This window comes from Vespula pensylvanica, chromosome 6, assembly GCF_014466175.1.
Source record: "Vespula pensylvanica isolate Volc-1 chromosome 6, ASM1446617v1, whole genome shotgun sequence".
NCBI classification, from domain to species: domain Eukaryota; kingdom Metazoa; phylum Arthropoda; class Insecta; order Hymenoptera; family Vespidae; genus Vespula; species Vespula pensylvanica.
The window spans coordinates 4,524,181-4,540,995 of NC_057690.1; the positions used below are offsets into that span (position 1 = coordinate 4,524,181).

General features: G+C 33.0%; 1 protein-coding gene across 1 annotated transcript; it reads right to left on the reverse strand.

Annotated features, from left to right (window-relative positions):
* Window positions 1-161: 161 nt before the first annotated feature.
* Window positions 162-16,762, reverse strand: LOC122630136 (basigin). The gene is made up of 5 exons (XM_043814312.1): window positions 15,764-16,762; window positions 6,980-7,243; window positions 1,791-2,042; window positions 1,205-1,649; window positions 162-368 (listed from the first exon to the last, which is right to left on the reverse strand). The coding sequence occupies exons 1-5, from the start codon at window positions 15,834-15,836 to the stop codon at window positions 323-325; spliced, it is 1,080 nt and encodes a 359-aa protein (XP_043670247.1). The 5' UTR covers window positions 15,837-16,762; the 3' UTR covers window positions 162-322.
* Between the last annotated feature and the right edge of the window lie 53 nt (window positions 16,763-16,815).

The following is a 16,815-nucleotide window of genomic DNA, read 5'->3' on the forward strand; positions in this document are numbered from 1 at the left end:
TCTCTCTCTCTCTCTCTCTCTCTCTCTCTCTCTCTCTCTCTCTCTGCCCTTTTTCTTTCTTTCTCTTTCATACATGATACATACATACATACACGCAAACATACACATATACATATACATACATTCTCTCTCTTTATCTATCAATCTGTATTTTTATTTTCCTTCTTCGATGAAGATCCATATGCGCTAAGTATTCCGGGCTGGTTTTAAGTTGTCACTCCATGAAATACTACGTTTCGTTTTCCTTATCTTATTTTCTTTTTCTCTTGGTATATATGTATACGCATCGCGCTCGTTCTTCCGCCGCTTAAACTCTGACTCTTCACTTTCTCTGCCTGACATCGGAATCCTTGTTAGGCGTTGGTTTACTGCAAATAGAAACATTATGGGTGAGAGAATACGCATGTAATTTATTACAGAAACACATGGGAATGATCGAAATTAGAAACAATATGCTGATGTTATCACTTAAAAATGAAAATATCAATCATCAAGATTTTTTTTCACTTAAAATTTGGAAAAGAAAAAAAGAAACGTAATACTGATTCATATACTAAATTTACGATTAAATAATTTACTATCCTTAATGTTAAATCGTCTTTCATCAAAGATTACACTTTGGTATATAACTGATACACCAGTTAAAGCGTTCTCTTCCTCTCCTCTTACTCCCCCTCCCCCTCCCCTTTTAGTGAATCAGGATGATAAGAGGAAGACAAGAATACATAAGATATTCGTGTAAATGATCGTTCGTTTCGCTTGGTCGTCGCAGTAAAATATTCGTCATGGTTGATGAATAATTAGAGTTACTTGGTTCTTGTTAATCACGATGGTGCTGATTTAAAGGGCGGACGTCGTGGGGGTTCTCTAGACGGGACATTGAATCGAAGATATTCGTACTTAGCGGGTTCGGGTGGAGGTGTCACAGGTGGGTGGACTGGAAGATCCGAAGGTGGGAGAGGTCCGTGCAGAGGAATATAATATTCTAATGGTTCGTCGCTCTTAAGTTCTGCCTCGTGACTGTTTGTGTGCGTGCGTGTGCGTGTATATGTTAAAAAGGAAAAAAAAAAAGAGAGAGAGAGAGAAAGAGATAGAAAATAAAATCACATTATAAACGTAAAATGTTGTCTAAAAGAACCCCCAAAAAAAAAAAAAAACAAAAAGGAAGAAAATGATGATTCGAATTCGATGAAACTGGACTCACGTGTCGGGACTCTGCTCGGTATCGGACTCGTCAAGTTCGGCCTTATTTCGTTTCTTTTCGTAAACAAGAATAATGGCGCAAAGTACGACGACCTCACCGCAGATACCAAGGAAAGGCCAGAGTGCAGCGAGTTTGTCCTTGACCCTAAGTAAAGTGGCACCTTGCGCCGAATGACCCTCCACCGGGTCGGACCAATTATAAGACACCCTGCAGTAGACATTACCGCGATCGTTCATCTCAATGTTTTCTACCGTCAATACGGCACCGTAAATTCCTCTCTCTTGGTCGCGCGAAATCTTTACTCTACCCTTGCTCGCGGTGTAATTTTGATTTCCAAACGTCCATATGATCTTGACACCTGGACTGTGTTTGCCGTTACATATTAAAAGCAATTTTTCACCTTCGACGACGCTGGTCGATTCGGGTAAGACAACGGTAGGTTTCGCTGTAACGTTGGGAAGAAATGATTGTAAAAATTTCTTATCGGATAAATTCGGTTTAAATCGGATAATAAAGAAAAACACATCAAATGCATTTTTAATAGGGTATGTATAATAGAGCAAAATAAAAATTAATGATCACTCACGTACGATCCTGTAGTCGGTCGAGGTATTCCCTACTTTGCAAGAATAATTTCCATAAACGACGATATCGTCGATCTTCAATATTTCCAGGGTGCCAGTCTCGTTGTCTATCTTGATCAGATCCTCTTTACCAACCAGTGCCGTCGATATCGGCATTTTTTCCTTATACCATGCTGCTTTATCTCCAGTGCTTCGATTAGCGCACTCCAACGAAAGGGGTGTCTCCTTTTGTGTAAGTACTCGAATCTTCACGTCTATCGACACAACGGAGTTCGTTAATTTATAGATGATATAATTACATATAAAGCGATAGACCCTTCGAGCGTTTAACGTACGAATAATTTATCGACGGATTCTCTAATTCTAATTCGAGCTAGCTTTTTTTTTTTTTTTTTTTACTGGCAGTTAAATCAATTGATTATTTACAGAAAAAAAAAAGAAACGAAAAAAAGAAACAAACAAAAAGCTCTTCCCATGTTCCCCGACAAAATCTTCCTTAATGATCATCGTCAACGCGTACGTAAATATATACATACATACATAAATACATAGATACGTTCGTGTCATCGCTATTTTTATTTTCTAATAAACTAGACCGGTAATAAAATAGACGTGTTCGATGCAAGAAAAACGATGCGAGCTAAAGGTTATAACATGTCCGTTACACGACGGGTGATTTAGATTTTCCGTGCGAGCCGTAAAGTGCGAAGAAACAAGAGCCCTTCGGAAGTAGGCTATAGCCGTCGATAAATCGACGAAGCGCTGCTTTTAGAATCGATATGGTTTGCTTCCGTTATAGAGTCACCATGAAAGAGAAAGATAGTGAGAGAGAGAGAGAGAGAGAGAGAGAGAGAGAACACGATTTTACATTAAATTTTACGGCTCGCACAAAACGTGCACTATTTTTAACGATCTTAAAAGAAAAGTGATAGAGAGAGAGAAAAAAAAAAGAAAAAGAGAGACAAGAGATGATAAAAAGTACTATTTTTTTTTTCGATATTACCACCTTTTACTCGAGTCTTATCTGTTATAAATTAGTATTTCTCTTATCATTTATCGGAAATAATGTCACTTCGATGCCGGTTATTTTCCTATAAAATGAATAAAAAAAAAAATATATTGTTCAAACGTAGATACGTGTAAATATATACGTGACATATATATTCTAATTGTTAAAATCTCTAGAATCATCTCTTCTGACACTTTCTCGAATGCAAGAAAAAATTAAAAAGAATGTAAAGAAAATAAAATCACCATCTTTCGTGTAATTGACAAATGCATAAAATATTTATCGTGATATAGTGCCATATAGGATATGTGATTATTATCGATATCGCTCGGCGTTATTGAAAGCTCATCCAATACACATATATATATATATATATATATATATATATATCGACTAATCAGAGAGTGACGTTCAGCGTATATCGAAAAAATATCTAACGATTACTCTGATGATCGCTATTATACACAAAGGTCATGTCAACAAATGCCTAATTAATTATGAAGGAACTTAATAGGTTCTAGTAATCGAAAGGTAAGTAAAGCTTTTTACTTTTTTTCTTTTTTAATTAATTGTTAAGATTGCCCACATAGGGCAATATTTATTACTACGTTTGTTAGTACACTTTTGTCAACTTAACTTTTTAATGAAAGTGTAAACGACAGTTCAGTAATGTTACTTAAATCGAAGATTTAATGGACATAAGTTCTTTTCTACTCTATAATATCTAATAATGATAATTAAAAAAAAAAAAGGATTGGGGAATAATACGAACTCTTTACTTTCTTTACAAACTAAATTAAAAAAAAAAAAAAAAAAAAAAAAATGCAATATAAAAAATTTCGCGCGTGCACATGACTCGTGTGTTTAGCATGCGATTTTTCACATTTTAATATCATCATATAGAGTAAATGAATCATATGAGAATAAAAAAAAAAAAAAGGAATAATAAAAAGAAAAAGAACAAAATAAAGCGAAAGCAAAACAAAACGTACGAAGTTTTATGTAACTTCTAAAATGTTCAGTTATAATCGGCATTATATTTGTACATATATATATAAAAAATAATATCGATGATGATGAATATGATGATGATGATCATAATAATAATAATAATAATAATAATAATAATAATAATAATAATAATAATAATAATAACAATAATAAATAATAAAATGTTTTCACTTTGACTAAGATGGGGTCAAACTCTTAACGTATTAATACCTACCAAACTAGAGTTTTGGCAAACGTATACCAAGCTGACGCCGCCACTCAAAATATGCTTTGCCGAATGGCAAACGGCACGCTACCGTTTAATCGCTAATTCATTACAAATACATTATTCCGAATTGCTTCGACGAAGCAGCCAAGAATAATGAAAAAGAACGTTACAACGTTCACAAAACAAATAATAGATAAATGTATAAATAAATAAATAGATAGATAAATAAATAAATAAATAAATAAATAAATAAATAACAAACAAAAAAACGAAAATAAACGAGCGAAAATTAAATTTTCATAAATAATACAACACGCAATTAAACGATAAAAGCTTTTAAAGCGTAGTTCCCTACATAAAGTGTCGTGTCATAAAAATATTCGTATGCTTTTCGAAAACAGATAATCCTGGTAGTTATTAAATTTTTTACGAAGAAATCAGTGGCGCTATATGAAGTGTGTCGTCGAGGAAAAAAAAGAATTAAAAAAAAAAAACACAACTAGGAAAACAGCGATTAACTTTCTTTTTACGCATTTTTTATCAAATAGCTTTATAAAAAAATATAATATACTCATATACTTTTCATAAATCACAAAAAATTGCATTATCTTGCCGTAACCCACATAAATAAATATATCATCAAGATCAATACGTCATAAAACGAGACACATATATGCGTTTTACGATGTTCAAATAGATAAAACACGCCATCATATTATCGTAAAATATCTTTTATAAATACTTTCAACCAAGCATGATTCGTTTTAAGATCGATCAATTTTGACGACATTTTTGAGACATTACATTCCCAAATTTCTACATCCAATTTTGACGAAAACAACTAAAAAGAGATTAGTAAGTAATTTAATTTGTATTTTTCCTAATCGTTTCTCAATCAATTTCTTTTTTTTTTTTTTATCTTTTTTTTCTTTCTTATTATACCAATTTCACTATTATATTATAAATTCCTTTTTATTATTATTCTTGACAAACTTCATACATCGAATTAATATCTTCACAGAGCAATCACAAATTTTTCAACGCATTGTTTTAATTAAAAAAATATTATTCAGTTTTGAAAAGCTTCCAAATATTTTCAACGACACAACGCGCACGTACTTTCCGATAAACGAAAAGTAGAAATATTTTTTATATGAGACAACGTGATTTCACTGTTAAAGGATCGAACGTATTAACAAAGGATAACGGGATTGTTTATTTATTTATTTAGGATAAATTTTTTTTTTTCTTTTTTTCGTAATTTATCCGCCGACATCATCAGACCAATCCTTCCAATGGGAACGATGAGACCTTTCTAATCTAATTCTAGAGCTGAGAAGAATCTCATCGTGTGAAAAATAATTGTGAAATGTAATTATTTGTTAAATAACAAACATTGATCATTAATAATCATTAATTATTACAACATAATAATAGTTAGGTGAACGAAAATGATTTCCTACGAGACAAAGTGTCCTCATGTTTCGTAAAAAAATTCAGTGAACAGAATGAAATTGTTCTTGATTTGTCAATTTGCGTGTCTGTGTGTGTGTGTGTGTGTGTATTGAAAGGTGGGAAGAAAGGGAAGCAGGGCTTGACGATAGTAGTAACAGGATTATTTTTTTGTTTCATGCAAAGCACGCGCAAAATAAGAGAAAGAAAATATACAAAAGAGTGTGAGGGAAAAAAAAGGGAAGAAAAGAAGCTCAAAATTGTTTCATAGACAGATGGTGGTGATAGTGATGGGGAAATGGAAAAGTAGAAAAGGGGGTGGTGGTGGAGAGTAATATACAATTACGATTCTACGTAAAACACTCAAAACTATGAGCCACAGAGTGTCGTTTCGCTATTTTTAAATTAAAAAATGCTATATATACATATATATATATATATGAATTAATATCACTGAAAGAAGCATTCCTTAAAAAAAGAAAACATTTCATGTAAGAAAGAAAGAAAAAGGACAAAGCACATCGGTAATCGAATGATCGTAAAAGTTGCAACGATCTTTTGAAACCTCTTTAGGAACGACTCGATATTGCATCCACTATAGTGCAGCTCCAGTATCCAAAACTTAGCTTCCAAGTGTCTTTTAACTTATCCAAGTATCCTCGACCACTTCTCGTATTCCTCGAGTAGTCTCTAGTACTATATCATTTTATCTGAACAAAGCGAACGAGCGAACGAACGAGCAAAAGGAGAGGAGGATCCATCCATCCAGTTGGGATTGGTAAAGGATAGTCGTCCAACTGATTGAATTTCAGCGAATTATTATAAGATAATTGCAAAGAAAAGTTACGAGATTATTTTTGTAATTGTTTGTAGCAAGTATCTCAGACTGGTTGGTTCCAAACATCGTTTAGATCTTCTGAGTATCGTTACGAAGAGAAAGAGAAGATATAAAAAAACAAAAAAAAAAGAAAGAGAGGAGAAGAGATAAAAAGAAATAGAGAGAAAGAAATAGATAAAAAGAAAAATAGACGGACAGAGAGAGAGAGAGAGAAAGCGAGGGATGGAGAGAGAGAGAGAGAGAGAAAGAGAGAGAAAATAAAACATCGAAACAAATCGAATGTAACGAATATGCGAGCATGCAAAGTGTAACAATGGCAGGCTTGACATACATTTAATACATACATACATACATAGATAAATGAATACATACATCGACCTAAGCATTCGGGCACGTATATGTTGGGATTTAAATACATACATACATACATAAAAGTACACAATTGCGAATAAAATTTGAGGGGAAAAAAGAGGGGAGTAAATTTTTTTTTTTTTTCTTTTATTATTATTATTGTTAAGAAATATAGAAAGAAAAAACGAAAGAACGAAAAAAAGAAGGAAAGAAAGAAAGAAAGAAAGAAAGAAAGAAAGAAAGAAAGAAAGAAAGGTAGAAAAAAGAAAGAAAGACAGAAAAAAGAAAGAAAGAAAATGGATCGCGTGTTCGATCTACGAACCGAAATATAGAGATAGATGAAAAGCTTCGGAGCTGTCGGGCGTGCACTTGTAGTCGCCTTCGTGGAAATCCGTGGCCTGAATCGCTGTTAGCTCGCTTCCTCCGGTCTTGGCCTTCGAACGGACGATCAATTGACCGCTCGCCAACTCCGGCTCGAGAGTCTGACCGTTTCTGGTCCACCTAATGTTATCGTCCGGCTGGAGGCCGCTGCATTCGATACTCCAAGGTTGACCCTTGTGTACGATCGCCGGTCCCGAATAGTTCACTTAATCGGGAATTACAACACATATGTATGTACATAAAAGAAGAGACAGAGATACATCGAATGGAGACGATGACGTTGACTGATATCAGGAATTCTTGAGGGTTTATTATTAGGAATATAAGAGAAGAAGAGGGAGGAAGGTAGAGAGAGAAATATTTGGATGTTTTAAGATAATTTATGGGTCCTTGTTCTTGTAGAGAATTCTTGACTGAAATTGATGGATGATAAATACGTCACAACTTTCTAGGATAAAAGATTTTTGTTGTTCTTTTGTGTTAAAATAAAAATTATATGTTGTCATGGCTTCTTTGTTTAATCGGTGTACATATATACTTAGATACATACATACGTACATACATATATACGTACATACATACACCACACATACATACGTATATATATAATATATCAAGAGATAATATTTCTTTCATTTCATAGCATCAATATGCATAATATAATTATAAGAAAAAAATAGCAAAAAAATAACACAGAATATCGATCAGTCAATTTCTAACGAGTCTACTACATACATAGTTCGTCGCAAATGTGAATGGTGCTTTATGTAACCGTCGAAAAAAAGACAAAGAAAAGTGATGGAAATGGTTTCTCTATCATGCTAAAATTATCGATAAACGTCGAAGACTTTTGTTAGGGCTAGCTATACCACTCGTCAATTTCTACATAGCATAAACATCACGTGACTAATTTTGCTACGCAAACGTAGACGTACTCGACGAGTTATCGTATCTATCCTGAATGAAGTGTTTTGCACAATTAATGTATATATATATATATATATATATATATATATATATCGTCGATATTTTCTAACCGAATGAAATAAATCTAAGAAAAGATATATATATATATATATATATACACAATAAAATGTTCTCAAATGGATTCTTCAACAATAGGTCGAAGATCGACCAGGATTATTAGAAGAAACGAATTAGAATTCGATCGAACTTAGCGCCATCTGGAAATAGGCCGTTATATTATTTCAAAGTTCTCGAACTGTTTCGTCAATGTGCGCAGCACTCTACTGAGTGTCAGAGCAGCGCATAAAACAGGGAGAGGGAGAGACGAGCACGTGATCAGATCGACACACGAGTTTAGATATTCCTACGTGCCAATATCAAAATTTACCTTCACCGACAGAAATATTTTTTTCCATTTTTTTTTTTTCTTTTATTTTATCATTTGACTTGACGAACAATTTGATCAACATCATTGCAGACATCATGCATGATCCTATTGACCTATCGACGAATTATTTGAAACATTACTGATTGTTCATTTTCTCCGAAATTTCATAAATCGTTTTTTATATTTAAAAAAAAAAAAAAAAAAAAAAATCCAACCTTGCAATAATCAACTAATCGAATAATTAAGGAAACGACATCATTAATCGCGCTTATTTGACGTAAATTAATCGTTATTAATTATGATCCTTCTAAATGCAGTATAAAGAACGAAGAATATATCTGAAATGAACTACGATCGACCAATCAATTTATTAATCAAACGAACTATTTTTATCTGGATCAATAACGGGTTGTCCAGAACAGCCAAAGTCATGAGATTCCTTCCTTGCATATTTTTCATTAAGTAAATATGATGAAACCTACAGTTAACAAAAAAAAAAAAAAATGAAAAACTTTTATATAATATGTCTATCATTCGCATTACTTCAAATCATATTAGATATTTTATTATACGAAATATAAAATAAAAATTTTTCCGTTCAATCGTCGATCGTTTGGGAATGTACAAAAATGTGCTTAGAATTTATTATACCACCCTGAATGACGGTTTAAAAAAATTGATTTTCTTTTTATTTAATTTTCTCAAATTTTCCGATATATATATAAAATGTTCTACGATGTAACACGATTTTCCGATATCTCAATTATTTTAATACAATTTTTTTTGATAAATCAATAAGAATTTTTCTTATGTTTCAGAACTTCTTATGTTTCAGTACTTTGCAATCATAGCGACAAGTTCTATCGAATTAAATAAAAAAGCTGAGTTACATTTTTATATCTCCGAAACGAAAAAAAGAAAAAACAAAATAAAAATTTTTCATTTAGTAATTATCTTTGGAAAAAAATTGGAAACTTTAATTATTTTTATACGCCTCGGGGTGATCATTCTCCAACCGCTTAAGATAATTACCCGTGCAACGGAAGATCGAAAAGTGCTGCAATTTACGAAATAAAATTTTTGTCCGTAAAAAACAGGTTACCATCGTATTATTCCAATGTTAACAACTTCACAATTTTTCTCTTCTTTCTCTCTCTTTTTCGCTCGTTTAAAACCTTTTAGTATGCTTTATAGCCTAATATTTCAGTTAAGTAGCCTGAACTTTCCGTCGGTTCATCAAGAACAATCAAACAAGATTAAAAATTTAAATTAACAAAAAATTATACGAACTTTTTGAGAAATTACAAAGAAGACAAACTTTAAAGCATTTATATTATTAATAATAATAATGCTCGTGTAAACATTATCCGAGTGATAAACAATTTACACGTTGTTATGTCGTAAATTAAAACGAGCTCGATAACAGTTGGAATTGTCACAAAGATCGAATGCGAAGGAAAGAAAGAATAATAAGAAAATGAAGAATTAGAAAAACGATTCTAATCAACGATACGATACCATACGATACGATACCATACGATACGATACCATACGATACGATACCATACGAATTTTAAACGATGAGTCATCGTTCTTTTAATAGAACGAAAACCATCATCACGCGTAATCTTAAATGTGTGGACAAAAGTGCGCATGTTTACGCATATTACGTCATAGCTGGTCAATAAGATACTTCCCGTTCTCTATATATCACGTCATTAGAAAAGGAGACCTATATACATATAAAAGCCAAGAGAACACATATAATACATATAGTGTGTGTGTGTGTGTGTGTGTGTGTGTGTGTGTGTGTGTGTGTGTGTGTGTGTGTGTGTGTGTGTGTGTGTGTGTGCAATACACATAAATGTATGTATGATGTATGTATGTGTAAATGTGTGTATGCAGGGGATGCATCTGTAAATATAAATACAAATACGCGTACATACACATATATGTATACGAATTTTTATTCGTTTCATTGAAAAAAAAAAAGAAAAAAAAAAATGTTTATAAACAATTATACAAATAAATTTCCAAAGACATCGAACACGATAAATACTTAATGAAGAAGAAGAGAGAAAAATATTATTGCTACTGAATACCACAAAAGAAAAAAATAAAAATAAGAAAAATAAAAAAGGAGTTTGGTATTACGTTCGAGAGCATCGATTTAATTTCATCGTTCAACACATCAAGAACAAACATACATACACATACAGAGAGATATTCGATACATATGTAAGTGAAATACAGGATAAAGGAGAGGCAAAAGGAAAATTACCTTGTGATTCCATGTTAGTGACGTAATTGATCGGAGATAAACGAATCTATTTAGAAAGAGTTAGGACTAATAATGACGTTTAAACCATTGAATCATCCTATAGTTTTCTATCAATGACTTTCGTTCTAAAATACATAGATACATATATCAGAGATATTAGAACTTTGAACCCGCGACTAAAAATATGTGAAAACGAATTTGAACGTGTTTCTCTTTTGTTCCTTTGTAGAAACTCGCACGCCCATACAAACGCATTCGATAATAATAATAATACGTGTGTGAGTCTGTTCATCATATAATGGTCGTATACGTTCGTTAGTGTTCGTATACGAGTCACGAGTGTATTATCCAATGACGTTCTCTCTCAACAATAAAGTCGATCGTCCTCCAACTACACGCGCGGGCGCACAAACACATATACATATGTTGTATGACTAAAAAGCAACGATCGACAAAAGAAGAAAGTCTCGTGCTATTATATATGTTTGTTTGTACGAAAAATATTACAAAAAAGTAATCCGAGGATAATGAATTTTGAAATAGAAGATACTGATTACCCTCGTATAAATCGGTGCAACGAGGTTATGAACATTTTTTTTCTTTTTTTTTAATTTTTATCTTTTCGCTTCAAATATATTGTTCTTTTTTTTTTCTTTTATCTGTAAATTACTTAAATTTTAGATAAAAATTATCGCACGACGACGTCTTTGTTTATATAATTTACAAAAAAAAAAAAAGAAAGAAAGAGAAATAAGGAAAGAAAAAAGATCTTTTAATTTAAAAAAATTTGGAACTTGTCCCAAGTTTTTTTTCTCTCAGATCTCAATCTCATATAAAACGATTTATGTAACGCGGCATTTCTATGGAACGGAATATCCGCGTTATATGAGGGTTACCTACATTCTTATTTTCGTTTATCGTATATATGCATATACATAGGAATTTTCTTTCTTGAACCTCAAACTCATTCGGTTAAAATCGTCTACTCCAAATACACATTTGAATAAAATACGATAGAACTATGTTGCAGCAGATAATTATAGAATTCCACGAAGTAGCTCGTACATTGGTACGAGAAGATCACCAAGCATCTTCGTCGCGAATCGTATCGATAGAAATATGAAGGGAAATAAAAGAGAGAAGAACAAAGAAATACAAATAAAAATAAAACAGAAAAAAAAGCGAACGACAAAAGAAGTCGACTATTTTCTTTAACAACTTCGAGAAATGAATTTTTTCGTGACTAACTTCAAGTGTAAATTAGTCAATGTCACGTGGTCTAAAGCGTGCGCTTATTTCTTTTTTTATTTGTATAAATAAATCAGTGTTCTTGAGGAACATAAAAACGTTCTTCCGGGCGTTTGATGATAGATCAGAGAGAGAAAAAAAAAAAGAAAGAGAGAAAGAGAGAAAAATAAATGAGAAAAAAAAAATATCGCCGATGGTAATATCTCAATCAGTCAATCGATAAAGTAGGGAACTATGAACCTTAAGAAATTGATGAAGTAGTGTTCGTAAAGAAAAGATTCTTACACACATACATATATCGAACGTCTACACAACTAACTTTATTATCTACTCGAATTTCCACTATTAGAGTAAAAAGTTTTCATGATAGGCTCAATTTTTATCCTCTACAGGGAATATAGTACGAACCTAACTCGGGTAATGCTCTTGTCACTTCGATTAGTGACGCAATGCAGAGAGAGAGAGAGAGAGAGAGAGAGAGAGAAAGAGAGAATTATAATCTAACATCGTTGTAACATCGAGGTCAACCGGAAAAACGATAATCATTTCAACCCCGATCATAGACTTCTAAATATACTCTACTAGAAATATCCTATTATACCTGCTTATTATTGTATTGTTATATTGTAAATAAAATTCCTTTCTAACATTCAGAAAGAAAGTTGTACGTTCCGAGCGAATTGTTTATTTCATGTATGACATGAAAAGACACGAAAAGATGTATTCTTAAGAATAATAATAATAATAATAATAATAATAATAATGATAACAACAATAACAATGACAAGTTTGCGTTATAGTTATTCTTATTATTATTACTATTACTATTATTATATATACAAATATTATTATACAATAGAAATATTTTTGCATAAATATTTATCCAACTAATTATACATACACACACAAATTAAAAATAATTTAGACGAACGTATTAAATACGTACTTGACTTTGAAAAATAAGATTGTTCTAGATTCAAGTAAAGAGGACTATCACAGGCAAATAGAATATTGCTATTAACTTTCAACGATCCACAACATCACGCTGTGTAAACTACAAGACACGAAGATAATAAAAGTAGTAAAAGTCGTTCATCTTATAACATTGCTAAGGAAAATTACTTAACGAAGAACGAATCGATATCTCTATCGTTTATACGTCGAACTACTCGTGTATGCGTGTCCCTTTTTAACCTCTTAAGCGTAATTTGTATCTCCGTTGAATTTCAACGAAATGCTTTTATGTTAATCTTGGCTTCTAACATATCGTTGTCGTGGAAAGAGTAATCCTTACTAATCTTACGAATCTTTCCGAAAATTTATGCACATGTTTAACACACACCCACAATTTTTCTACATATACATATATACATACATATATATGTAAATGTTTTACTCGTGAAACGAATTGAATCGAATTAATGGATCTCATAGAAAAGAAATGATAAGAAAAGAGAAAGAGAAAGAGAGAGAGAGAGAGAGAGAGAGAGAGAGAGAGAGAAAGTTCAAAAAGAAAAAAGTGTCAAAGGGACAAAAATTACCTAAAGGAAGATGCAAGATTAACGCAGATTCTTCTTTTCTTAGAACGACGTGAATAAGAAATAAGGTCGGTTGTTGCGCAACGAAAGTTGTCGCTTGGCGTTGGATACTTCATAAAACGTGCAATGCGGAATGCGAAAAAAAAACGATACGAAACGATACGAAACGATACGAAACGATACGAAACGATACGAAACGATACGATACGATACGATACGATACGATACGATACGATACGATACGAAAGGCATCGAACGCGAATCGTTCGAGATAGTCGAGCAGACAACCTCACGTAATTAGTAATTATCCTATCGTTGAACGCGATGCAACGATACGACACAACTCGATAACAAGTGTCGTGTGTATGCGTCGTATGCAAACGCAAATAGTATAGAGAAAAACTCGCGACACACGAGAGTTAGATCTACGTTAAATTAATTCGACGTTCGTAAATTTTACCTCAGTGAACGCGCATGCGCACAACGTTTCTCTCTCTCTCTCTCTCTGTCTCACTCTGTCTCACTCTGTCTCTGTCTCTTTCCATTTGACTTTCTACAAGCAACAGACGAAAATTTCAAAATATAATAAGCAAAGGGAATATATCCGAGATTTAATTCGTATTGAATAAAATGAAAAAATATGTATATTTATTACTTGTCTTGAACCTTTTTATCTTTCCTCAGATTTAATATCGTTAATACCTGCATTTGATACAGTGAATAAATAAATATATATATAATAAATATATATATAAAGCGTTTGATAATCTTTTCTAATCGTTTATCTTGGAATATCTAATCTTCTAAATTTATTTTTCAAATGTTCACGTATTTAAATATTTGAGGTTAGAACATGAAAACGATTCGAAATACCTTAGCGTGCGTAACTTAAAATTCGATGCAAATTGTTCACCCAGATAACGTCATAGTTGTAGAATATTTATATATAAGAATGAGTAATATCACGTTTAGAGGTATCATCATTCTTATTAAATGTGAAAATAACGTTACGAATTCTCATCTCGATTTCATTTGTTTTATGTAAGAAATGTTCGTGTCTGATAAGCAGCATGATCTTCGAAGAACCACGTGGAAAGGTTCTAGGACGATCAATAATAATTCAATGTCCTGCTCGTAACCAGCATGTATCTCAAAGTAAATAAATCCTACAAATTATAATTAGCACAAACTGAAACGAGGCATCGTATCGTAACAAAATAAAATAACGAGATTGTGCGAGAGGAAGAACGTTCAGAGGTGCTACTTGACTTTGACCTTTTTTCAACCAGTTAATCTTGGGTTATTTATAATAACTGTGCTGCGTACGATGACGCAGAGTTCCATGGAAAAGTAAACCGCATTGTTGGAAATAAGAAATTTTATGAAACATAAACGTAGATCACTAGTTGTAAATTACGTTAAAATTCATACCTTTGTCCCTTCCTTAATTTTTCTCTTTATGTCGCAGAATTATACATAGATAAATAGATTCTTTATGAAATGTTAAAAAATTAGTTAAAAGAAATCAGCTTATACACGTCCGCTACTATATATTTGCTTATTTCTTTCTAATTAGAAAAGCAGAAAAAAATATATGGTGCTATTATTAAGAAAAAGTTATTACCATCATTGTGCAAATGCGATGCACAAAAAAGTATCCTTCTGTGAAAATATACATTACCTTATGTCGCACGTTTATTATATATTCTTATTACTTATACGTATTACTATATAAATTTATATTATATATCACTTCTTATATATGCTGTAAAAAAAGATAAAACATAGAAAGTAATAAAAATAAACAGCTCGATTTCTAGGATAACCGATTACGTTCGTTTGAGTTGTCTCTCTAAAAGAGATGTTTGATTAAAGTTTAAAGACTAAACGGTTTCACGTTGTAGGAAGGATAAAAAAACTCGTCTTTGGCAAGCTGTTCATATTGGGAGAAACGTGAATAGATAAATAGATAGAGATAGAGATAGAGATAGAGAGAAACAAAAAGATAAGAAGTAGAGAGACAAAAGAAGATAAAAAGGAAAAGGAGTATTAGGAATGTTGTACGTTTGAAACGTACGCGTCGGAGCAGATAAAATATTTTCTTTCCGATAAGAAAAGAAATAGAGGAAGAAAAGGAAAAAAATAATAGGAAAGAGAAAGTGCAGACGAAGAAGAAGAAGAAGAAGAAAAAGAAGAAGATGAAGAAGAAAAAGAAAAAAACAGAAGAGGTCGACTATCAAAAAGAGTTGATATAAACATGCTCGCTCTAACGGCGGGCAATTCGAAGGAAAGTCTAGGACTCACCTGCTTGGACCGACTCGAGGGTGCCCGCTAAATATAGCATTCCCAGCAGCACAAAAGCAGCTCGTTTCTCCATCTCGTGGAGCTGATGTACGCGGTATCGCGTGACTGTGTACGATGTGGGAGATATACCAAAGGTTTCCGTTTTCACGGGTAGCCTATCGACGTAAAAGAAGAGAAGGAAGATGAGGGAAAAGATGATGATGACGATGACAATGTGGATGATGAAGACGATGACGATGATAATGACGAGGAATGATGAACCACGAAGAATGAGCTGAGATTCTTCGTAAGATCGAAGGCCTCTTCTCTGTCGTCTTCGTCGTTGTTCTCACAAGAATGTCGCGACTGTCCTGCCGTCTCGTTCTCCTTGTTAGACGTTAGAAAATCGCAGATAACTTAATACGTAGTAGTAGTGATTTTATTCTCCACCTTTGATCTTCGTGCTTTCTTTTTTTTTTCTTCCAAAAAGACGAAAGGACGTCCGCCGATTCTCGCGCTCTTCTAGCACCGTTTACACGCACACTCGACACTCTCGGCCGCCACGCCGTATCATCAGCGTCCGATACCTTATCGTTATCTCTCCTACTCTTTTCTCTCTCTCTCTCTCTTTCTCTCTTTCTTTCTTTCTTTCTTTCTTTCTTTCTTTCTTTCTTTCTTTCTTTATCCGTCCGTCTCTATCTCTCCGAGTTCTTACACTAACTCCTTTCCTCGGCCGTCCTCTTTAAATTCCTACACGGCGGCGGCGCGAATCCGTTGGCTCGTCGAGGTCGCTGACGAGCAGCAGCTTCAAAAACTCCAAGTAGAAACGGCACCATGAGCCATAGAATGAAACGACGTCAAAAAAATATGGCTGCCGATCTCTTTTCTTCCGTTTTTTATGCGCGCACACCCTCCCACCTATCGATACTATCTCTATCTTCTTTCTTTTTTTATCTATTGCTTTTTGCTTTTAATATTTTTCTTTTTTACAGAAACGCGATTAAACCTTTTTTTTCTTCGTTCCTTCAGTCGCTCTCTTTCTTTTACTCTCTCTCTCTCTCTCTCTCTCTCTC

What these genes read in the sequence shown, in the direction of transcription:
- LOC122630136 (XM_043814312.1), bottom strand. Translation starts at nt 15,836, where the DNA reads ATGGAGAAACGAGCTGCTTTTGTGCTGCTGGGAATGCTATATTTAGCG. An exon ending in TCATCTATCTCTATATTTCG is followed by an intron (nt 2,043 to 6,979) that starts GTTCGTAGATCG and finishes TTGTGTCGATAG; the next exon opens with ACGTGAAGATTCGAGTACTT. An exon ending in ACCGAGCAGAGTCCCGACAC is followed by an intron (nt 369 to 1,204) that starts GTGAGTCCAGTT and finishes TTCTATTTGCAG; the next exon opens with TAAACCAACGCCTAACAAGG.